Below are 25,849 nucleotides of genomic sequence, written 5' to 3'. Positions count from 1 at the left end.
AAGATCTTCTTCTTTTTCTTTTCCTTTCGGCTTTTCCCTTCAGGGGTCGCCACAGCGAATCAATGTCCTCCATCTATCCCGGTTTTGTGCATCCTCTTATCTCACACCAGCTACCTTCATGTGCTCTTTGACCACATCCATAAAGCTCCTCTTCGGTCTTCCTCTCGGTCTCCTGCCTGGCAGTTCAAGGCTCAGCATCCTTCTCCCGATGTAGTCACTCTCTCTCCTCTGGACATGTCCAAACCATCTCAGTCTCTCCAAAGCCTCTAATATGAGTTGTCCCTCTAATGTACTCATTCCTGATCCTATCCAACCTGGTCACTCCCAAAGAAAACCTCAACATCTTCAGCTCTGCTACCTCCAGCCCTGCTTCCTGTCTTTTCTTCAGTGGCACTGTCTCCAGTCCAAACATCATGGCTGGTCTCACCACTGTTTTATACACTTTTCCTTTCATCCTAGCTGAAACCCTTCTATCACACATCACACCTGACATTTTTCTGCCTGGACACGCTTCTTCACCTCTCGCTGTAGCATCACTCTTGCACTTGGATCCCTTTCATTCACACACATATATTCCGTCTTGCTGCGACTGATCTTTATTCCTCTCCTTTCCAGGGCATATCTCCACACCTCTAGTTTCTCCGCCACCTGTTCCCTGTTCTCGCTACAGATCACAATGTCATCTGCAAACATCATCATAATAAGTTAAGATCAAGTCAATTATTGAGGTGCAATGGTTCCATTCAATCAACAGTCTTGATATTTGCCAATGTGTTTCTTATGTAATATTCTAATTTCTTGACATGATGAATGTGGAATGTTTGTGAGCTACAATAATGATAGTTACGATTAAAAATAAAATCAAGGAATATTTTATTCTTTGTGGGTGTAATCCGGATAATACAGCATTGGACTTTCTCAATTTGAATTGAGCTCCTGTCATACATTTTCACACATTCATTGAGATGACCAGTGGGACAGTCACCGTATAAAGTCATAAAAGAGTATAATGTGCACATTATTGAATATGTACATGAAAAAAACTCGGCAGCTATTGACAACATAAGTGAAAAATAAGAGATGCCTCAAAGTGGTAAAAACAATAAAATATTAAATTAACCAATTACATCATGAAAATCAGCCTAAGAGAGAAATATTTATTACAATTAAAATAATCCTGCTCACATTTGTTTGACACGATCAAGGAAATATTAAATTCAAGCGACAGTTGCCTTATTATAGAGATACTCAATAGTGTACAACTGCACTGAACCACACAAATGGTTGCTTCATATTTCGACTAACATGTAATCTAATCCTGAAATATTCAACACAGCTTTAAGTGTCATACAGTTCTTCTCCAACACCCCAATGGCAACCAATTGTACACTGAGCATGAAGAGAATGATTGATACAACTCTTGAATTGGATCTGATCAACATGGGCAGGTGAACATAACAAAGTGATATAACGTGTACCTGAGTGCAGTAGTTGATTCTCTCAAGTATCGTGGAGAAGTTGGGCCGATGTTCAGGACAATGCTGCCAGCACTGGGTCATGATCCGATAACTAAACACACACACACGACTATCAATTGTTTGGCTTTATTGGGATTTAAAAGTTCTCTACATTGTCAATTTGCGGCATTGTGTGCACTCACACAGGGCCCGGGCAACCCTCTGGGGGGTCCATCCGACCTCCACTGGTGACAAATTCCAGCACCTCCTGATTTGTTTTACATGGGTAAGGCATGTAGCCAAGAGAGAGGATCTCCCACAGCAGTACGCCAAACGACCTGCAGGGGAGACACAAATCTACGATTCAGCATGCATACAATGTGCTGTACATGAACGAAACGTCAGACAATAAAAAATTAACAACTTGAAAACAGTTAATACAAAACAAAAACTATCCCGAGCCTCACGTTGAGTCGACAAATATAGGAATCTTAAAATAATGCTTTCTTCAGGTGTAAGCCAGAGGCGGAAAAGAATAAAAATAGCAGGGGCACAAAATTGAACCCTGTGGAACAACATAGGAGCAAAGTGGTACTTTGAGAAACCAACACTAACACAAGGCCAACAGAATATTGTGGTATATCGCATCAAATGCTGCAGTCAGGTCCACTAATACAAGACAGCAGTGACGTGCGGTGAGGTTCATGGCTGGTGAGGCACTGACGTCATCACAGTCAGATTTACAAACATATGAACTCCACAGAGTAGCTTATTCGCCATTTGATTGGCAATAGTTAACGTGTTTTGTTTAAAATGTCATGGTAACATGGTCATCTAAGCAGATTGCAGACACTTTAAAGCAGTGGTTCAACTATACAATAATAATAAAAAATAATAATAATTCAATAATAATAAGCGCCTTTCAAAACTCTCAAGGTCACTTTACCGTCACAATGTAAAACACTCCAGCTATCATCTAAAAGTCAAAAGTAAGTGCTTCCTCCATCCGTAATAATGTAATAATTTGATTGTCTCTAGTTACTCCAGAACACAAATGTAAAATATATTTTTTGTCATGGGCCAAATCTTTATTATGCTTTCTCACAAATGTTTGTAGGTGATGTTAAGTGTACTTTAATTCCTAAGCCTTGGAATACATTCACCAAAGCTTGTGCTTATTTTCATCATACTCTGTTCATTTGTTGTGACAATCATGTGAAGGCTGAGTCACAGAGCAAAAAATAACTAAAAATACAAATACCCTGAGCAGTTCTGGATTCAATCATTTCTTCATTTACGCATGAAACGAGTTGTGGCGCCATGAACAATCCGCAACTTCTAAAAGCAGTCCAATAACATCCAAAACAGGAGTAGTTTTACATTTTCTTTTGTTGTCCCTATCCAGCATGCTTTAGATATCTCCCACCTCCAACACACCTGATTACATTGATCAAAACCGTTAGCATGCTTGTGCAGAGTTGATGGATTTGGAATCTGGTGTGCTGGAGGGAAGAGGCATCTAAAAGATCCTGCAGATGAGCCCTCGAGGACCAGAGTTGGACACCCCTAATTTAGCCCTTACTGCTTTATGTCTGGCTTGTGAAATTGCATTCACAGCATGGCAGTTATGTCCATGTGGTTGCTGTTCTTCATCTGCAGCATCACTTTCCCCGCAAAGAGGCTTTGGTCATTATGATGACATTTATTGGAATGTGTACTGGAATGTGTCAGACATTAGCTTTCAGAATAAGGAAGATTCTACTTTGTAAAGCAACATCTGATTTATATTCATTACAATGTTTTCCCATAGGATTGCACCCTATTTTCTTTTCTTTGACGGTGTGTCAAATGAGTTGTTGGATGTTTTTGATTGAGAGCCAAACCACAAAATTGACATTAAAGTGAACATACTGCATTTTATGAAGATGACACCTGCCTCAGAGGGACTCATTGACAAGTGGCGATGGTTGAACAATAATGAGGTCTAAAGGACATCGTAATAAATTCTCTGACTCTGGCTTTTCATACTTGGATGAGAAAGCTAAACTACAAACTTTGTACCGATCTGTCGTGGTGAAGAAGGAGCTGAGCCACACAGCAAAGCTCTCAATCTACCGGTCGATCTACGTCCCAACCCTCATCTATGGTCACGAGCTATGGGTTGTGTCCGAAAGAACGAGATCCCGGATGCAAGCGGCCGAAATGAGCTTTCTCCGTCGGGTCACCGAGATAAGGTGAGAAGCTCGGTCATCCGGGAGGGGCTCAAAGTCGAGCCGCTTCTCCTCCACATCGAGAGGAGCCAGATGAGGTGGCTCGGGCATCTGATTAGGATGCCCCCGGGACGCCTCCCTCGTGAGGTGTTCTGAGCATGCCCCACTGGCAGGAGACCCCGGGGACGACCCAGAACACGCTGGAGAGACTATGTCTCCCAGCTGGCATGGGAACGCCTCGGGATCCGCCAGGACGAGCTAGAAGTGGCTGGGGAGAGGGAAGTCTGGGCTTCCCTACTGAAGCTGCTGCCCCCGCGACCCGACCCCGGATAAGCGGCAGAAGATGGATGGATGGATGGATGGATGGATGGATGAACCACCGTATTAAAAACATGTTTCATTATGATGGAGAGCATTTCCATACCAATACAAATCTTTCAAAAGTAATAATATTGTCATTGTTAATCCAACTACATTGGAGTCCACCATTTATCCTTCAATTGTATCTCACGGTACCTAATGTTGTTGTAATTGAGTGTACAGTACAGCATATTATGAGGGTGGGTTTTCACCATGTATCAGTCTTGCATGTGAAGATTCCTTCCATAAAAGCCTCAGGGGGCATCCACTTGACCGGGAGCATGGCACGACCACCTTTTCTGTAGTAGCTGGCTCTAAACATGAAAACAAAATCAGGAATGGCAAGTGAATAAAAATGTATTCAAGTACTGTAGTGTATTTGGGGGGAAAACTCATAAAATCAATACAAATATCATATTGCGTGTTTGTGGGTATTTTAGATACTATAAAACGTTTTTCTGATGTCAGTTAAGAAACAAAAAATTGATGTCGGTTGTCCTATAACTGGTACTCAGGATTAACTGCCACTCACAAATTTATTCGGGAATTGAAAATATGACGTAGAGCGCCATTCATGAATTTGTTCGGGTTTTGTTTTTTCATGTTTGGGTGCCGTTAAAGCGCTGTCCATTGCCTCTGGCATTTTTTTTTCTTTTTCACAAGGGAGCAGCATTTTCCTTTTTTCCATGTGAGTGCTTTGTTCAGGCTTCAGCTGTTGTTAAATCGCTATATAAACCAATATGTATGTATTGCATTGTATTTTGGACAGCCACCATCATTTCATGCTCATATAACTCCAGGCCCATATGATTTAGGAATTAACTCTGTTTTTCTGATGAATTAATCGAGTCAAAGGTTTCTAACGCTGTTTTGAATGTTAATGTAGTCCTAAAACTCAATATTATGTGGGTCCGAGTATTCAAATGACAATGACAAAAACCCTGGCACTGACATTTTTGCACGTCTGGCGGTGAATGAGTCAAAATAACCCAAAATAAAATTACAAATAAGGTGGTCTAATATGTTTTTTGCATTTCTCCCAAATTCGAACACATCTGTGTTAATGTTTTTTTTCCTTGGAAAATTACAATGTTATTGACATTGAGATGCAATATTGCATGAACACATTAGCATACAAACCTATAAATGTCCCTGGCCATGCCAAAGTCTCCGATCTTGGCCACCCTTTCCGGTCCAGGGCATGTAAGAAGGCAATTTCTAGCTGCAATATCTCTATACATGAATGAAAACACAATCAATAAATTGTTATTGCAAATGACTTCCGTATCCAGTGCTATATTCTGGTACGAGGCATAGAGCAAATCTGTTCGCTACGGCCTAGATTAAGTTTTGGCATTTTTGCAGATCAACTCAAGCCGCTGCAGCAATGCTGCCTTCCACCTGCTTTGAATGTGTATGTGTGTGTTCCTGACTAACTATGCGCATGCCTCTCCGGTGCTGAATGTAAACACAATGAGTGGAGTTGCTTTCATTGGCCAGGAAGTACTGTATGTCAACAATATTCACACCCACAACAGTGCTTACCCACTTTCTTATCTGTCTATGAAAACACCAAAAGAAAGAAAACCCCAGCCGTGCATGAAATTATGCATTGGGGTGATTTTCCTGTCGTCAAATTTCCAAACGGGTCAAGGTTGACCCGAACGGCATGCAAATGTAAATAATTTTTGCGTGATTTCAGGGTGGTTGTCAACATTGTGAATACCTGTGGATGAAGTGATTCTCCTCCAAGTAGCGGCAACCACGTGCGATGTCCCGAGCCATCTGCAGCAGCTCGTGCATGCTGAGGGAAGGAGCTTGGCCCTGAAAGCAACAAGGCTCTTGTCAAAAATGGTGCAATGCATCTAAAATGAGGCGTGGGTGGGATGACATACACGTTGAGGCCTGTTCTGTCTCAGGAAGCTCTTCATGTCTCCTCCGGTCATGAGTTCCAGTAGAATGAAACGCGGCAAGATGGTGAGACTGACACCGATGCAGTGTACAATGTTCTTGTGGTTGAATTTGCTGCAGGCAAACAGAGTCACACAGATTCAGTATTTCCTCAAATAGTGGCTGAAGGGAGAAATGGTGCATCGGAAGTTTTAATTTCTGCTAAGTCACTATAATGTGGAGTTTATCTATAGCAGCCATGAAGACAGTAACTGTGAATATGACACACTATATGGGCCGATCTAAAGATGGTCCGCTTCAAGAAGGTAACCTGAGGTTAAAGGCAAACATATACTGTATTTTCTGGTGTATAAGATGCACCTAAAATCCTTCATTTTCTTCAAAAGATGACCCTGCGCCTTGTACGCAGGTGCGCCTTATATGTGAAGTAATATTGAGCCACAACAGGTCTAGCAACTACTATCAGCAGCCACGACTCAATTTCCCCCCGTAGAAGTAGTGCGTAACCCCAGCCTCTACTGTAGTACCTTATCATGTGGCGAGCCTTATATTTGGAAAACGTTTCTATATTTATATATTATATTTGGAAAACTCTTTTCATTCATTCAAGGTGCGCTTTATAGTCCGGTGCACCATATATATGGAAAAAGTTAGCAAATACACCTTGTACACCGGATATGCCTTATACACCGCAAAATACGTTAATGACATTTGATACAGTATATCCGTATGCCAATTGCGAAACGCGTCTTTTCAAAATCCATTTTTACATCAAGTCGCTCTCAAATCCAGTCTGAGAAAAGCAGCTCAATTCAGAAAAGGAAAACACTGTCTTTCTTTCGTGTCTCGCCTCTCCGGAAAAACAAGAAACCAATGAATAAAACAAGAAGAAAAAACACATTGTCATTTTGAGAATAACCACAAAAGCTGCAACCAGATGAAAGAGGAATAAGAAACAAAACAGAACCGAGATGAATCATTTACAGGCTAGTCAGGTTTTCCGTTGGATCTCTGTGATCCGCAGAGCGATTGATTTCAGAGTTCCGAGACAAGAAGCAGCACCTTTCGACCCATTGAGAGGTGAGAGAAAGGCTTTTCTCACAATGGGTTATTTTGACACTTACACAATGTCTTGGAGGCATTCACGGGTCTGTCCACTTTTCCTCCTGCTAAAACGTGCATTGATGCAAAAGCCACAATATGCGTTTGTCTGAATCATGCAAATGTCCACTATTTCATTTAGATTGATGGCTGCTTTGGATTGAGGTTTCATACCTCCAGAGGCACCATATTTACTCAAGCAAATTAAGGGATACATTGTACTTGTCAGAGTAGTTTTGATGCAACATAGTTTTTTTTATTTATGTGAGTATATACAGGTAACATCCGACTTACGTACGAACTTATGGTCGTAAGTTGGAGGCTAAATGACTCACAAACGCCCCCCTCTGGTGCCATCACACTGTCGATTTCTGTGCGAGAGTGAGATGCTGGCTGGCTGGCCAAAATTGTTGTACGCGTTGCCGGCCTGCTAGCGCGTTGCAGTGCCAAGCGTAGAATTAAAAAAAATAAATAGGGCCTGGAGGTTGTGGTCGTAAGTAGGGGTGGTCGTAACTCGAGCTGGTCGCAAGGCAGATGTTACCTGTATATATATGTACTGTATATGTGAAGAAGAAATTATATTTTTATTTGATCATACTGGACTGCATTCTCTACTTTTACTTTTAACTCATTCACTGCCATTCCGAAATTTATGAGGGAATTGAAAAGTGTGATCTGGTGTGTCATTGCCAAAATTGTTCGGGTTTTGGTTTTTCTTGCGGGGGTGCCAATAAAGCGCTGGGCAGACCTCCTGCAATGTTTTTTTCCATTCCATGAGGGGGCAGCATTTGTCTTTTATCAATTTTAGCGTTTTGTTGCAGCTTCAGCTGTTGTTAAAGCACTATCTAAATCAATATGCATGTGTGTATTTGTATTGCGTTTTGGAAGCCCCACCCATTTCAAGCTCAGATAACACCAGACCCATATAATTTAGGAATCAACTCTTTTTTCTGATGAAAGAAGAGAGTCTAAGGTTTCTTATGCTCAATTGAATGTTTATGTAGTCCGAAAATTCATTACTCTGTTGGTCCTGCAATTTGAGTGAAAATGACAAAAACGCTGGCAGTGAATGAGCTATTTATGTATTTCTAGGATGATAGATTTATGGTGAGTAATTCTCGGCACGTAGTAGTGCTTCCAATTTTACCCGAGTTTGGGCACTAGTGTCTGTACTTTTACTTCAGTACAGAGTGTGAGCACATCCATTCCAGCTGTGCTCACAGCGATGAAGTCCGGATTGTTAAATATTTCATATTCACCCTGTCAGCCTTTCTGTGTGGCATGGTGTACTTTCGCGTCAGGCACAAACAGAGGCACTTTCACTCCAACAGCATTCACATATACTGTTTCCCTCATTCCCTCACGTTGATGAAAATGACTACAGCTGAACCATTTATCAGACATACTGCACATTCATAAATTGAATCACATACTTATATCACAGAGGGATTAAAAAAAAAAAACAACAACTTCCAAAAGCACAAAACAGAATTAGCCCATGAAGAAAAATGAGTTCAATCTGCCAAAAAGACTGCGTGACTACCTGGAGTGAATGTGCATGTATATTACCAAAGCTCCACGATCTTTAGAGCACTGACAGGAGCAGTATTAAGATCCAATCTTTATGTCGTTTGGTGGATGGCAGTAAAACTGAGCGCGACGGCGGACGAGGAAGTCATTATCCAGAAAACCCCGCACAGAAGATAATAAGTCAAGCTCACATTAGCAAAGCTCCCACTATGCGCAGAAATGTGATTAGGGCGAGTGCCTGTGAACATGAAACAGCCCTCGAGGGAGTTAATGCTGATGTCGGACTCTAGCCGGAATGATGGACGTGTATGAAGAATAAAAACACAACATGCAGCTGTGAAATAAATGATGAGGCCAAATAAGGACAGATGCTGTGATGTAAAGCAGAAGCATGTGCTTAGAAACGTGTGACAGAAGCTTGGAGACGGACAAATTGTTTGATCTTGATAGAGGAAAAATAGCTGCATCCATCTTAGATGTTTTTGTGATACAATGAACAGGCAGGCGCGTCGTCACAATAACATTCACGCATAACTTGAACTTGGAGTCGGAATGTGTCATAAACTAGTGCAACTGTAAAGTCATAATACGGTAAATACCTTGCACGTCATAGATATGAAAGCGGCATATCGGGTAATAACTGGACTTACTTTCTTGCGCAGTCAATTTATAACCTTTGAGCATCATATGTCACCATTGTCATAAAATAAGATGCCAGGACATTGTTTATAAATCTCAGTCATCAGTCCACAGCGGTGATCGCATAACAGGGCAGTGTACCATCAGATGGCATTGTAACTTTTCAATACGTTTGATATTTAATAGAGCAGCAGTTTTCATTTTGGGAGATGTCTAAAAGCATTGCATTTTAAAGCTTTCGTCAGACCTTTACATGTCATTACTTTTGGCTCATATGATTTGATCCTGGCGCCACATGGGATTGCAGAAAAAAAAATGTCACGCTGTCGGTATTGCCTTGGAATACATAAAGACAGATCTCTTTCCAGATGTTAATAGTTGCTAATCCCTCACAATTTACCAATGGTGGACCTTTCATTACTTTTCCCCTGTTGCGCTGCTTCCAGATGTGTGTTGTTGTATATTTAAACATTTAAACAATCAAATGTCAGCCATCATTTGTTACCAAGGTCAGAAATCTACCTGGACGCCTTCACAATCAATTCCGCGGGCCCTGTCGCATCAAATGTGTCAATCAAACTGTTACTCTAACCAAACAGATTTTGAGTTGGCAAACAAAAAGGGGTACCAACGGCATTTTGAAGGCGCTGGTCAAGGTCAGAGTTTTCACAAACTTTGATTGTCTCGTCACTAGCCAATCATAGTTTGAGAAAACTGCTCTTTTTAGTAGTCGCTAGTGACAAGAGCATAATGACCAGAGCTAGCACTGTATCGGTAGTGAGCTGCATAAGCAAATATATTGTGTTGATTTAACAGCATTTTTGTTAACCCACAACGCCTAAAGGAGGAGAAGAAATTGATTTGGTTGGAGATTTACTGTTAAAGCCATTTTCAAGACGGACTTTTCAAGAAAAAATGGACATCATTAAGTAAGTTCGGTCAGTTATTCCCTAGCTAATGGTACCTTCGAGTGGACTTGTAGTAAATCACACCACACTTTTTTCAGTCTGGATTGATTCAGAAGAAGCACTATTGAAGGCCCACAACTGCAATTGAAGGCCCACCATTGCAATTTGCATATGAAAAGTTAATGAGCAGCTGCTAGAAGACTATCGTTGTGTCACAAGGCGGTGGCCCGAAAATGTGGCCCTGGGAGGAAACAGCCATTTACAAATGCAGCTAGGAATATCTTTTTGTCAATGGTAAGAAGTTGTTGATACAAGGGTTGCATTACCACTACCTAATGAAAATATGGAGTGGAGGGACATGGAAATATTTATATAAACCTAATGGAAAGCAATGTCATAATTTTTAACTAAATGAATCTTAGTTAATCCACAGCTATTCATATTGAAACTCTCTTCATACATTTTGACCCATTAACTTTCATTAGTGTTGAAATTTGATGATTTATGTTGAGATGAATAAATCTACATAAATAGATCTGAAAAGGTGTACTATTAAAATCAAATTTAATTGATTAAAATACTGAAGAATGCCACGATTCATTTTTCATAGGGCACTTTGTGTGATTATACTAACGCAGGACGTGTACCTCATAATGAGTGCCTCCATAAGGAAATCCATTTCATCCTGTTCTGAGCAGATTTCTGGAAGAGTCTGCAGACAAAGGAAAAAATAATCATTTCCAGGTGAGTTTCATAAAATGAAATGCACCACTTCTACGTGTCTCCTCCATACGTGTGACCTTTGCATGAGTAGGAACACCACCCTCGAGTGGATTATGTGTCATGAATATCACTCCCGCTGATGAACTTTCATTGAGTGTTGAGGTGCACATTGTGAATGGTAGCTGACCTTTATGGCCACCTGCATAGGGCCATTATCTGCCATCATCCCGAGGACCTGACCCTCATACACCTCACCGAAGGCGCCGTGGCCAAGCGCTCTGCAAGCACAAAGCACAAAGTGGTAATTCAGAGATGGTAGGAAGGATCGCAGGATGCGATATTTACCATACTACTGCATGACAGGGCGCAGCTAAAAGTATTTCATTTTTTTAAATGGCGACGGTGCACCTTATAATGCGTCTTATAAATCAATATATCATCAATATTCGAATTTCTTGGATGTAGTATTTTAGATGTTCAATAAAGTGTGTTGTTACAGCTGCAGCAGTTGTGAAAGCTCAATCGAAATAAAGCTGTATTGCATTGTTCTCCTGTCAGTATAGCTCCATCTATTGCATGAATAGCGCAACCGCAGCCACCATTGTAGACTCTATTCTATGTGCCTTATAATGCGGTGCATCCTATATTTGATGCGCCTTATTGTGAGGGAAGTTCAGTCCCCATTGTACCGCTGTCGATTTAAGTGCGAGCTGAGTGATTCGAATGACAAGTATATAAATTGCCATTTATCCTATATCATCCATCTATCCGATCACAAAAGTCACATGGTGTCCTGGAGCCTATCCCAACTGTCTTCGAGAAAAAAAAGAGAGAGAGAGAGAGAGAGAGAGAGAGAGAGAGAGAGAGAGAGAGAGAGAGAGAGAGAGAGAGAGAGAGAGAGAGAGAGAGAGAGAGAGAGAGAGAGAGAGAGAGAGAGAGATTGTACATTCAACTCCAAATACCTGTCAAGAATTAAAATGTAGCAATGAGATTATCTATAAGGGCTGATGTCTGTGTAAGCTCTCAGTCGTACAGGAGTGGTCCATCGATGAGAAGGTTTCTTCAGCCGTCATATGTACTTTTTGAAGGTGGAGGACGTTTCGCCTCCTATCCAAGAGGCTTCGTCAGCGAGCTAAAGTCTGACTGGTCGTATCGGCCCTATTTATATATCCCTAATATAAAGGCTGACACAAACCAGCAAGCTGCCTGCTTACTAAACCTAATGGACAAACAAAAACAAATGTTGTCATGTTTCGGTTTACGACCAAGCGGAGGCCCTGTAGGGCCCCGCTTGCAGTTGCATAGATGTTGGTTGTTTTAATCAGTGGCACTTAAAAGGACTACCTGCAGGACTACCTGCATTCAGTGTTGAGTCATTGTTTGTTTCATACTGTCAGGTTTGTTTTGTCTTGCCATATTTTACTCATGGTTTTGTTTGCTACTTTGGACCTTGTTGTTCTGATGACTTTGTTGTTTGAGATTTTGTTCCTTCTTTTGCTTCTTCTTTTCCTTTCGGCTTTTTCCTTCAAGGGATCACCACAGCGAATCAGTTTCCTCCATCTTCAGAGGTTTGATTCGCATATGTTCGTTCCTGCCTACTTTGATACAATTTGTCGAATACACCTTGCTCCTCCCTCCTGCCTGCTTTATTTAGGTCCACCACCATGCAAAGCGTGACAAATGTAGCTCTCCATATTTTTATTTTTTATTTTTTACTGATGTACCTTGATGAGCCATTCTTTCTACAATTTTGGTTTTAGTTTCCCCAAGTCCTTCTAAAAGTCTTAAAAACATTCTACCAAACTGTGTTTGGTAGAATGTGTGGAACAGAGTTCTACCTGAGCAGTGTGATGTTCTTGCGCGGCACTTCCTTCAGCTCACTGAGCGCCGAGGCTTTCCCGGCAAAGCAGTAGTTGGGGTTGTAGTCCGTCATGATGGTCGAGGTGCGGATCTTACTCAGCTTGTACTCGGGGCTCTGCAGGTGGCCCCTCATTGCTTGCAGATCATTTTTCCAGCGATGCCACACTTGAGGATAGTTACAGAGAAGAAGAACAATACTTAAAATGTGTTTAGAGTCGATAAAAGTACCAGATCCCTTGAATCTAATTTGGATAAGGAAATGCTAACACAAACAGCCCTTGAAAACATTCCTATGCAAATACAGTGAACCGACGCTGATTGTGGGGGATAAGTTCCAGACACGCCGTCTCAGGGAGCCTCTTTTCTGAATGACGTTTTACACCTTACACACGCTTGAAACACATTAAATGGATTAAAACACATTTCTTCCACATTAACTCATTCACTGCCAGACGTGCAAAAATGTGTCTACTCCATTGCCCGGGTTTTTGTCTTTGTCACTTGAATTCCAGGACCACAGAATATTGAGTTTTAGGACTGTATAAACATTCAATACAAAAGTGTTAGAAACTTTAGACCAGGGGTGTCAAAATCATTTTTTGCTACGGGCCACATTGTAGTTATGGTTTCCGCTCGAGGACCGTTATGAATTTGGGGAAGCCATTAGAATGTTTCACCCCCCCCCCCACATATTACATATGGAGCGCACAAGAAATTAATGAATAACTAGTTTTCAAATCTGAAGTCAAGAATAATGACTGTTATTGTGGTTTACAACCAAAAATACGACATTTTGGTTCGGATTTTTGCAAGCATCAACGAATTTTACAAGTTTGATTTGCTTTCGCGGGCCGAAAAACATTTATGTGGCGGGCCGGATTTGGCTCCCGGGCCTTGACTTCGACACCTGTGCTTTAGACTCTCTTCTTTTATAAAAAAAAAAAACAGTTAATTCCTAACTTATATGAGACTGGAGTAATATGAGCCTGAAATGAGGGCGGGTGTCAAAAATACAATGCAATACTGGTTTATATAGCGCTTTAACAACAGCTGAAGCTGGAATAAAGCGCTAACAAAGCGCAAAAATGTAAATGATGCCCCCTTGTGGAAAAGTAAAAAACATTGCCAGAGGCCATGGCCAGTGCTTTACTGGCACCCAAGTATGAAAAAACTAAATCTGGACAAATTCGGAAATGGCGCTCTACATCATGTTTTCAATTCCCGAATAAATTTGTGAATGGCAGTGAATGAGTTAATAGTAAATATAGCTGGGGGAACACGATATATCCACGTTCCACATTATATGTAAGGGGCGCATATACAGTATGGGGTCTCCTCCACATCTACAATTCCTCGACTGCACCAGTGAGGTGAGACTCACCCGCCGCGGCCCCGATGCAGGTTGGTAGTCTGCCAGGGAGGGGGGGCGTTGCGTGCAGGTAAGAGGTGCCGTCGAGCCAGCGCCCGGTGCAGATGCGAGGGTCTCAAAGGAGGGGGGTGAGGAGGGTATGGGAGAGATGGAGGTAGGAGAAGGGTGGAGGAGGAGGAGGAGGATAGTGAGGAGGAGGTTGGGGTTTAAGTGGAGGACACTGGGATGGAGGGAGCGGGGTGGGTAAGGGAACAGACTACCTCACTGCATGGGGGGAAAGCTCAGGTAAACAGATACTAGCGACCTGTGGAGCTTTGCTTTCCTTTCACTTCTTCATTGAAACCAAAATTTGAATCAATTACACAAGTAGACAATAAATGTCGTCTTTGTTTTCATACGTGTATTCAATGTCACACGATTACACAGTATGCTGCGAACAGAATGTATTTCGGATGTGTTTGGGAAAATTTCCTCTTACGTTCATAAAGGTCTCATGAAGTTGATGGCTGGGACAACTAACACAATTATGTAATGCAATTATTTAATGCAATTATTCCGCGCTTAATCGTGCTTCAGCATTTGGCAACGTCATTAAGATGGGATCAGTAGTGCTACGCAAATGTATGGAGCAAAGTAGTTGTTGTCTCAACTGGAGAGTATAAATATCCCACTCCCTTGGCGTCATGCACGGATGATTGAATTTTTTTCCCCAGGTGTGGATGGGAGATGGTGGCGTGGCCCGGCATGGGATCACTTTAAAAGGAAGAGAATGAATCAGGACACAGGATGATTATTATATATGAATAAAGTGGAATCACCCCTTACTTCGTACACCTCCACTGTTCATTGAGGTTGGTTATAAAAGTGGCAAATGTGATCTTGCGGCGAGCGTATAAATGAACAGCGTGACAATGTCGAACAGTAATAATTCTAATCATAAACATGCTTCATTAGAAATATTATAAGCTGTATCTGATGTATTGATTCTGATGTCTCCCTTCTGACAAAACAAATTAAGAGGACAAGGATGGTGTTAATTCCCAATACAGTACAGTGAGACCTCAACTTACAAACACCTTATCTTACAAACTTTTCGTCTTACAAACGTCAAATTTATGAAAATTAAACCTTATAATAAGCACTATTTTCGTAATACACACCCACCACGGCCGGCGGAGTGATCTTCGGCGGAAGCACACGACCGAACAGCACCAGAGGTTAAGTTACCAACAGTCCTTATGGAAGGTGACTCTCCTTCCATAAGCCATCAACGACCATCAAAAAGGTAAATACAATTTTATTTACATTTTATTTTATTTTACCTCTCTTTCCAAACAGCAATTCCCTTTGACCTCCAACGCCATTCCATCAAGCCATAAATGACCATCATAAATGTAAATAAAGTGACTTTATGATACAATGCAGTGTATTTATTTCATTACAATACAATAGCACATTTATTATACATAGAATAAGGTATGTTGTGTGTCGTTTTAAGGCTTATTTAGTTGAAAAGTATATTTTATGGAAACCCGGGAACTGATTATTCCCATTTTAATGGTTTCCTATGGGAATTTTTTTTTTGAGATACACACTTTTCGCCTTACACACTCTGTCTGCGACCAATTAAGTTCGTAAGTTGAGGTCTCACTGTATATTCTCATTTTAGGAATTTTACTGATAGCAAGAATAACCAGTACATGTATCGTTGTGCGTGTGGGATTCTAGTTCGTCACAAATGGTTCTGATATACACGTGTAACAATACATCAAAGCCCGCGGGTGCATGAAATCTAGAAACTGTCACTTTGTACATTGTAACTAGGACAATAATAAATGTTTTCCTCCTTCACTTCCGTGAACCACGATCAACTGCACTTTCCAAGCTTGGAAACTCAATACAAATGCCAAACATATGTTGTCGGTTTTACAACATGCATCATGCCCTTTACTGCTGCTCTGTGTGTGCTTGCTTTCAAAACGTAATGTGACCGTTACCCAAATGGAGTCAGGTCTGGCTGTTTCATTCCGTGAATCAAGAGCATTTGTATTTCCACCCGGCAATGTTTTCTTTCTAATGCCACATTTCCCTCTCATGACTTGTGAAGGAGATCACCATGAACAACAATAAGCTCAAGAGTGGGTTTGCTCCCATGGATGTGCGCAAACGCCTCACAGAGGATGAAAGGTGGCGGGGACAACGCCAGCGCAAAACTGCACGAGTCTCTTACTGAGGACGACACCGAGGCAGATCAACGCCACCCCGCTGACGACGGTGGAGGTCACCACAGCCAAGATCAGTGTGGCCGACATCTGGCCCTGAGGAGGCGGGACTGGTGGAGCTTGAAGATGAAAAAGGCAGAGTGACTTGTGTGTTGAGTAGACGGAAACAATAAAGTGGTAGCTCAAATGGGTTGGGAGTAGAACCAGTGATGTCGGACAGGGTCACAAACACTTGAATGTAGTTCCTCACCTGCTGTATCATCAACACAGGTGACGTTATCGCTGGACAAAACATCGTCACCATGACAGAGGCAGAGGAGAAGGTGTGTGTCTTTATCCCGCTTGCAGCTCTGAGACTGACAGTGGCTGCAGTTCAGTTGCACTTTGATTTCACACTCGCCGTGACTCTCCATGGCTTGGGGGGAATGCACAAAAAAGGCTCACTCATTCACTTAGCTGACACAGACGAGTGACAACAGACAGCACTGTTCATGCAATGCAAGCATTGCACCTCAATAATTGACTAGATCTTAACTCATTGCCAGACATGTGCAAAAATGTGTCCACTCGAGTGCCAGGGTTTTTTTCATTGTTGTTTGAATTCCAGGACCCACAGAATATTGAGGTTTAGGACTACATAAACATTCTATGCAGCGTTAGAAATCTAAGACTCTCTTCTTTCATCAGAAAAATATCGTTAATTCCGAAATTATATGGATCTGGAATTATATGAGCTTCAAATGAGAGTAGCTGTCCAAAATACAGTAAAGTCTCGTTATATCGATATCGGTTATATCGATAGTACTGCTTATTACGATACTATTTCTAGGAACGCAAGGAGAAAATTTACATGCCGCAGGATCGGATATATCGATAGTCCGGTTGTATCTATATTTTTTCCGACTCCCGAGAATATCGATATAACGAGACTTTACTGTACAATGCAATACATACATATTGATTTATATAGGGCTTTAACAACAGCTGAAGCTGGAACAAAGCGCGAACATGAGAAAAGGGAAATGCTACCTCCTTGTGGAAGGGAATAAACATTGCCAGATGTCGGTTCAGCGCTTTATCGGCACCAAATTCGGGAATGACGTCATATTTTCAATTCCCGAATACATTTGTGAATTGCAGTGAATGATTCATAAGAAATGCTGAATACGTTGGGCAAAACTATGTTCTATGCACAAACGATGATACTTGTGCACCTCAAACTTAAATCGTATCATCAAAATCCTTGAACTATTGAATAAGTTTGATGGAGATGACATTCACATCACTGAGGGATGTTTCATGGGTTTGTTTTCCCCTTAAATCATATTCCTAATGCCTTTCATGTCACACGGACTATAATTTGAAGTCTTGACGCAAGGATGAAAAGGTTTCTTCTTGAAGCAAGGGCAAATAGCTGCACGAGGTTGTGAATTAGTGTGCCACGCACGACATAATCAGAGTCAGATGGTAAGTTGTCTCAAGGAGACAAAAGCAAGGCTTGGGTCCACAAAATAAAACGAACTGACCAAACATGAGGGTGTCATATATTTGAAAGTATGTATTATTAGGTGAAAAGCCCAAACAGAGATCAGCATTTACAGTATTTTCCACCATAGAAGGCGCACCTAAAAGCATTCAATTTTCTCGAACATAGCATTTTGTGTTTTTTGTAGCGCTTTTTTTATAACTGCATTGGTTGTGAAGACTATAAATAAAGCTGTGTATTATTGTTTTCCATTTTTCATACCTCTATCTAAAGGTGGCATAACGCAAACACAGACACTATTTGAGCTTCTATTCTATCATAGAATAGAAGCTCAAATAGTCAAGGCACATAGAATTTCTATGTGCCTTATAATGTGGTCCACCCCATACGTATATTTGGTATCGATAGACGTTTTGTTCTGAAAGAGGAGAGTCATCTTTGTTTTTATTTATTTTTTTCTTTTTTTTAGTAGGCTGCGTGTTTAGAAATAGTAATTGAACACGTGAAAGTGGATGGGATTGAATGAGACAAACTCACCAGCCAGAGGCTGCAGGTAAATCTCTCCCATTGGATTAATGAAGGAGATCCCATCACGGCCATCTGCTTTTATGTCATCCGTCAAAGCAGCATCTCCTCCTATGACAGAATTGACGTACAAGGGTGGTTCAAAACTTGCTCTATTTGGACGTTTGTACAGAGACATACAATGTCATAATAAACAATCGACAATGAATTTAAAGGACAACCGACGTCTCCGGACAAGTTGTGTCCATAATTTGTGAAATCGCTTCAACTTCTACTGAGCGTATTTTACAAAGATTCCACCGCATATAGCTATATTTTACGTTTTAAGACTCGCGCTGAATATTCCGGAAGTCGTGTTTTTGAGTTGGTGGAGTCCTGACGTCACGTCACTGAAGGAACGCCCCTGAGTGAGAAAGGACATACCTTGCATCACCTCAATGCATTTTGCTGTACTTTGTTTGTTCTGAAAACTTCGTGTTGATCCGTGTTGATGGCAAACTTAGAAGGAAAATAATAACGCAATGGTGAATCGTTGTATGTTACACCGAGACAACTATTAGATATTCGCTGACAAAAATTCCAAGGTGAAGAATAAACCAATTTCCAACGGAGCTCTGGCACCATCTTCTGAATTTTCTGTGACGCTACACATCAGTCTTGATCAATCAAAATGACCCGGACGACCTTCTTTCATCGATTGCAAACACTTTCCTATTCAGAACTATTTGAATCATATTCATAACTGGATGCGTAACAAGAAAGCATATTCTCCGAATCTGAAGCCATTGTTTTGATTCTCGAGCAATGCAAGACGTCTTGGCGTGACGTCACGAACTGGGGGCGGTACTTTCTGAAAATGCCCAATTCGCAGCTCAATTTTCGGCAGCTTTTGGACATTTTAAGTCATTTTTATTGGTGTTTTGCATTTTGCAAAAAATATCACCCTGCGTGTTTTGGGTATTTTAGATGTTATGAAACGTTTTTCTGATGTCAGTTAGGAAACAAAAAAGTGATGTCGGTTGTCCTTTAACTTCATTCACAGCCATCTGTGATCGACACATGACGATGTGTATATGAAATTAAACGTTGCTACGTAATGGTTATGCAATATTTTCACCTCGGTATCCCCCTCCTCCTCCTCCAGCCGTGCAGGCGCCACCTCCACCTCCGAATCCCCCGTATGTGGACCAACCCAGTTTGGACTGGGACAAAAGGCACGCTGCACCCCCGCCAGCACCCTCTGAGAGTGACCTGCCAGCAACGAGGTGAGCCGTAGGGGAGTCTTTCCAGCCTCCACCACCACCTGGGAAGACACAGAGATCACCCATGAAGAATATTACTTCACATTTTTGTTAGTTTTGAATAGAAGGCAACTTTTGTGAGAACTGATAGAGTTTCATCAAAGGCCAATGAGGTTTGATCATTTTTGTCTAGTATACTGTAAATGGATAGTACGTTGTTCAACTTGTGTAGCATTGTTAAGTGCTCTTTGAAAAAAGTTAACTCGTTCAATGTGAAATCTGCAGAAATGTGTCCACTCCAGTGCCAGGGTTTTTGTCATTGTAATTCCAGGACCCACAGAATATTGATTTTTAGGACTAGCTCATGGCTAGCTGAAGGCTATTGGCCAATAACATCACATAGTCAGTTGCTCCTTGCCTTTTTATCTTTATTTCTTTCAACAAAATTCATCAAAGTCACTCAGTTAGCAACTCCTCACAGCCACTCAGTTGGAAGCAATTGTCATTTGCAGAAGAAATACACCCAGGCGGCCCGGTAGTCGAGTGGTTAGCACAGCCGGTACGCGTCCTAATCCGGCCTCCCTGTGTGGAGTTTGCATGTTCACCCCGGACCCGCGTGGGTTTTCTCCGGGTCCTCCGGTTTCCTCCCACACTCCAAAAACATGCATGGCAGGCAGATTGGCCACTCCAAATTGTCCCTAGGTGTGAGTGCGAGAGTGACTGTTGTACGTCTTTGTGTGCCCTGCGATTGGCTGGCAACCAATTCAGGGTGTCCGAAGACAGCTGGGATAGGCTCCAGCACCCCCCGCGACCCTAGTGAGGAATAAGCGCCACGGAAAATGGATGGAAAATGCATCCTTTGTGGTTCTGTTAAAGGTAATGTCCATGAAGCAGACTGAACATCAACGAGGAGATGCAAAAGATCCACAATGCCTTGCAGCCATCTAGAGGCATGATGAGCTTATCTGGACTTGGTCACTATCCTCCTGAAATGGCCAATTCACGGAAGCTGTCTAAACGCACAGTTCCAACAAATGGCATCAAAGCAATATCTCCTGGTATTAGAGAATAGGATTCAAACCAAATGGCAAATTTGGATGTTGAATTGCAAGGAGACAAAACGCTAACATCTGATTGATTCTTAATATGAAATAACTTCCACTGATTCATTAATGCATTTGCTTTGGGATAGATTGTCAAGAAATTGAGTTGGATGGTAAAAATGTCCGACCTGGAAGCTGTTTCAATTCAATTTACCAAGTGGATCCGGAGGTATTTAGACAGAGCACACCAACTCCAGCAAACTGAGCGCTGTGCGTGGGAAAATGTATATTTCCTGCTACTCCGCAAAAAAGACCAAGAAACATTCTCATTCAATTAAGACATTCACATGGCCTCATAGTAGATAGCGGCGATGGTCAACATAGGGTACATAGATTCAAATGGTAGTAATTAATGTAGTCATGTGTGCACTTTGCAATCCTCAACAATATGCAAGCCATACACATGAAGTTGTTATTCTTTACCAGAACTTCCATACTGTGAGAAAACAGGACTGACCCCTGCTAAATCAGGCCTAAATATGTTCAGTCTTTGTCAGAATTTTACCTTCTGTAATTTTTGCGATGCCACACTTATAGCATTGTTGTGGTGTTGTATCCCTTCAAGCAACACATATTTGAACACAAACGGTGGAGCAAGGCATGCAGACAGATAATATTAGAATAGTCACATGTGTAGTTTTCATCCTCTGTCAAGATCAATTAATATTACTCAGGAGCTGAGACTGTCTCCATGTACAGTACTGTATAACCATTAATATGTTTGTATTACATTGCTTTCATGTGGCCAAAGCCTGCATAACAGAAGAAGCGGCACAATGTACATTGAATTGAAGCCCAAAAAATGTGGGTAAAAACTATTTAATTTTCTTTAAACTACATATAACGATGTTGTGTACATACAGTAAAGTCTCGTTATATCGATATTCAAGGGAGTCCGAAAAAATATCGATATAACCGGGACTATCGATATATCCGACCCTGTTTGCATGTAATTTTCTCTGTGCGTGCATAGAAATAGTATCGATATAACCGGGACTATCGATATATCCGATATTGATATAACGAGATTACAGTAAAGTCTCGTTATATCGATATCGGATATATCGATAACGAGATTACAGTAAAGTCTCGTTATATCGATATCGGATATATCGATAGTCCCGGTTATATCGATACTATTTCTATGCACGCACGGAGAAAATTACATGCAAACAGGGTCGGATATATCGATAGTCCCGGTTATATCGATATTTTTTCGGACTCCCTTAAATATCGATATAACGAGACTTTACTGTATATCTACATACATACATACATACATACATACATACATACACACATACACACACACATACACACATACATACATACATACATACATACATACATACATACATACATACATACATACATACATACATACATACATACATACATACATACATACATACATACATACATACATACATACATACATACACAAAAGGTGAGCGGTGGAATACATTGGGGATGTTTGGGTTCCTGACATTGCTGTTGCATTGTGCGTTATGTATTCCTGTGTACTTTTGATTTTTTACAGACAATAATAAATAAATAGTTTTACAATACCTCTCTCATAGTGCCTGAAACATTTACCTGAAACACATTGTTCAGGTTGAATTTGGCCCATTTTGACATTTAATTAATAGAGGAAATTGTTGCTTGACCCTGAAATGGACAACTTTTTTGCAAGCAACCCGAAATGGTCAAAAAATGGAATAATTGAAAAATAACTACTGTAGTGCAAGTAATTTACACTGAACGGTGTGTAAATGTTTACTATCCTTATGGGAAACGTCAATAAAACCACAAACCTCGAGCTAACTGTGCATAAGCAGCAGCTGAAGTGAAAACCTGATTTGATTTCCATTGATTCTCCAAGCGAGGAGGAAGGAAAACATTACAGTCAGAGTTATTCAAACTGGCATTTCAGAACCCGGGTAGAATGGATGCAGATGCTAAATGATATGAAGACTTATGGATTGTTTTTCTATCGCAGCCATCATCTTACCTGCGGCACCACTTTGGCCATTGGTGCTGGGTGTTGTGGTGTTGTTCTCAAACTGCTCCAGTGGTTTCTGATCCAGACTGGATTCAGGGTCTTCCATGTAGGCATTGCCTCCCGCGCCGGCCGCAATCAGCAGGGGAACCAGCTCATCGCCCTCCATCTGTTAAAACAGGACCATCTCAATCATTGGGCATTTTCATCTACTCACGTGAAAATCACCCAATTTCAATTTAACAAAGATATTTATGCTCAATTTTGATTGCCACTGCTCATGTGGAATTCATTTAACATGCAGATTTTCTGGTACCGGAATAAAACTATGCCCTGTCTGACAAGCTTCTGTGAGCCTAATGAGCAGATTAGAAAATGAAGGCCCGGATGGTATAGAACTAATCTGCCTCATACTGAGATGTGGTTCGATTCATAATTTACCCATTCTATGGTTGTTTATCAGGATGTAATCAATAACCATTTTTGATACCTCTTTCAGGGTGATACCCCGACACAGTACAGTATTTTGTTAAATTAAAATTACATCGGATGCCAATAGATTGTCCAGCTGTAACTAAGTGTACTGGTCTTTATGAAATGCATAAAATAGTACCTGAGTTTTGATAAACATTGGAAGTTTGGATAGCTTTAATTTGTTGAGAAATGTGGAAGGTTATATGTACTATTTCAAACACCCCAAAAAATGGGGAAATAATTTCACCTTTCCAACAAATTTGAAATGTCCTCAAAGCAGAAATGAGGATAACTCTTTTTGTTAAGCTTATGGAAATGTTCATGCAAGTCATCTGTGTGACTGCACCTTAAAGATGAAGGTAGCGCCCCCTCCTCCGCCTCCCCCTCCAGACCACTCTGTACCAGCCTCCCCCCTGGTGTCAATCACAGATGACTCTCCAAGGCAGATTTTCTGGGTTTGGGCATTTCTCTGCATCAAAAGAAAAGAGGACACTCAGGACATTTATTGGAGCACAGGTGATGCTTTTGTCGTTTTTTTTCTTCACTTTTCTCCACTCAAGTACCGTATTTTCCAGTGTATTAGGTGGACCGCAGTATAATGCGCACCCCCAATGAATGGTGTATTTTCAATTTTTTTCCATATATAACGTGCACCGGAGTATAAGGCGCACCTTCAATGACATAACTTTTCCAAATATAAGGCACACCACATTTTAAGGCACTACTCTAAAGGCTGGGCTTATGCACTACTTCTTCAAAGGGGAAAATGGAGTCGGTGGCTGTAGTTGCGAGACCTGCTGTGGTGCAATATTACTTCAAATATAAGGCGCACCTGCACATAAGGTGCAGGGTCATCTTTGGAAGAAAAAGAAGGCTTTTGGATGCGCCTTATACACCGGAAAATATGGTATATTGATTTGGCTGTGAGCGACACTAACCCCCGGGCACGCATCCTCTCCCTGATGGCCCACTAAGATGTAAAGTAATTCCCCTTTCTCAAGAGGGAACACAGCTGATATGAAGATTCCATGGTTGCGCTGGTTGTGGTTTTTGGCTCCATTCCCTCCCGCGGCGCCGTAAGCCGAGATCCTGAATGAAGGAATAATGCAAACATGTTTTTTGCCTCTGGTGGGAAGTGGTGCAAAGTACAGTGATGGTTTGATGTACAAGTTTGATTTGTTCTTTCACCACATTGACTGATCAAAAATATTTGAATCTCAAATCAACTTTTCACTTTCAAATGAATGAAAGTACCATTTATGTGTTCAGTTTAACCCTTCCTGCATCCTGTAACCACTGTAGTAATCACTGTCCCTGAAAGGATTAATGTCTTGTTAGTAGTTGATTAAATGTAACCAGGTTTTCAACAAAAAGAATATAGTGTACAGTAGTTAAATTTAACAGCCAGTTAAAGGACAACCGACGTCACTTTTTTGTTTTTTAACTGACACCAGAAAAACGTTTTATAGCATCTAAAATACCCAAAACACGCAGTATGATATTTTTAGTCAAATGCAAAACACCAATAAAAATGACTTAAAGTGTCCAAAATCTGCAAAAAATTGAGCTGCGAATTGGGCATTTTCAGAATGTCCCGCCCCCAGTTCGTGACGTCACGCCAAGACGTCGAGCATTGCGAGTGAATCAAAACATTGCGAGTGAATCAAAAGACTTGCGCTGAATATTCAGCGCAAGTCTTAAAAGGTAAGATAGCTATATGCGGTGGAATCTTTGTAAAATACGCTCAGTAGAAGTCATTTGAAGCCATTTTACACATTTTGGACACAACTTGTCCGGTGACGTCGGTTGTCCTTTAAGCCTATTCCAGTTGTTCCTCCAGTAGTCAAAAAAAAAAAAAACACACGACTTTTTAAGAATAGTTATTATAGTTTCCGGGCAAAGGATTTATTCCGCCAGGTTTATTCGGGACTTGACATTTGTGGCACATATGGAAAGCCGAACAGCGAGCTCACAATTGCTCATTCATAGCTAGGTGTTATAGTCCCGCACATTCATTTATTGTCCATGTTCCAGGACAAAACCTGCTATTACAGCCCAATCACTATGAAGTCACGACACTCATTCTATATTCAAAACCTCTCCTCAAACCAAAATATCATAAAAAGAAGAAATACTGATGATTGACTCATCACATTTTGCTGACTAATTGACTTTCCCGATGCGAAATGCTGCCTTGTCTAATTGAACACAGATAATATTCTCCCAGGAGACCAGGGCATATTATTTTGTATGAACAACAACAGGTGCACACAAAGGTTTATCGTACCTTCTGCCAGCTAACAGAAAAGCATTTCATTAGTCTGCCTGTCATGAGATGTCACAGACATACATGTAAATAAATTAACACCTACATGCTATATTTGCAATTGTGTTATAAATGAATTGAATTGTAAATCTCCCACAGCACCTGCTGATGAAAACTGGTGCCATGCCACCTTACATGAGAATCACATTATTAGAGCATCAATCACCATGTGACTTACAGGTATCTGTTGGTGGCAGGGACCCTCCAGATTTGCACTCCCTTTAAAGCTCCTTCCTTCCCCACAGTGACGTTGACATTTTTGTTCCTGTAGGTGCTGTCACACTGGGCCTGGGTCGGACCATATGGACCGCTGGCACCGCACGAGTTAAAAAACCAAGTCCTCAGAGACATTTCTAGAAGACGTTGGGGGGGGGAAAGAGATAAGAAAGTTCCAGAAGGCACTTG

The 25,849-nt window shown here is 41.2% G+C and overlaps 1 protein-coding gene across 1 annotated transcript in view; it reads right to left on the bottom strand.

The window, feature by feature from the left end:
• The window catches only part of ltk (leukocyte receptor tyrosine kinase), a 68,069-nt gene that overhangs the window by 6,500 nt on the left and 35,720 nt on the right, over positions 1 to 25,849 (bottom strand). Inside the window, exons 12-28 of the mRNA XM_089004697.1 lie at positions 25,623 to 25,797; positions 24,057 to 24,207; positions 23,465 to 23,587; positions 22,657 to 22,813; positions 19,419 to 19,604; positions 18,314 to 18,412; positions 16,541 to 16,705; positions 16,299 to 16,409; positions 12,678 to 12,864; positions 11,027 to 11,117; positions 10,764 to 10,828; positions 5,923 to 6,052; positions 5,754 to 5,851; positions 5,168 to 5,260; positions 4,240 to 4,341; positions 1,661 to 1,795; positions 1,479 to 1,569 (exon numbers count right to left, since the gene is read on the bottom strand). Of these exons, the coding sequence (XP_088860823.1) occupies positions 1,479 to 1,569; positions 1,661 to 1,795; positions 4,240 to 4,341; positions 5,168 to 5,260; positions 5,754 to 5,851; positions 5,923 to 6,052; positions 10,764 to 10,828; positions 11,027 to 11,117; positions 12,678 to 12,864; positions 16,299 to 16,409; positions 16,541 to 16,705; positions 18,314 to 18,412; positions 19,419 to 19,604; positions 22,657 to 22,813; positions 23,465 to 23,587; positions 24,057 to 24,207; positions 25,623 to 25,797 (2,159 nt within the window). The remainder of the gene's footprint in view (positions 1 to 1,478; positions 1,570 to 1,660; positions 1,796 to 4,239; positions 4,342 to 5,167; positions 5,261 to 5,753; positions 5,852 to 5,922; positions 6,053 to 10,763; positions 10,829 to 11,026; positions 11,118 to 12,677; positions 12,865 to 16,298; positions 16,410 to 16,540; positions 16,706 to 18,313; positions 18,413 to 19,418; positions 19,605 to 22,656; positions 22,814 to 23,464; positions 23,588 to 24,056; positions 24,208 to 25,622; positions 25,798 to 25,849) is intronic.

This window comes from Hippocampus bargibanti, linkage group LG09, assembly GCF_051943395.1.
Source record: "Hippocampus bargibanti isolate YZ-2025 linkage group LG09, ASM5194339v1, whole genome shotgun sequence".
Classification (NCBI taxonomy): domain Eukaryota; kingdom Metazoa; phylum Chordata; class Actinopteri; order Syngnathiformes; family Syngnathidae; genus Hippocampus; species Hippocampus bargibanti.
This window is presented reverse-complemented; position numbering and strand designations above follow the sequence as displayed.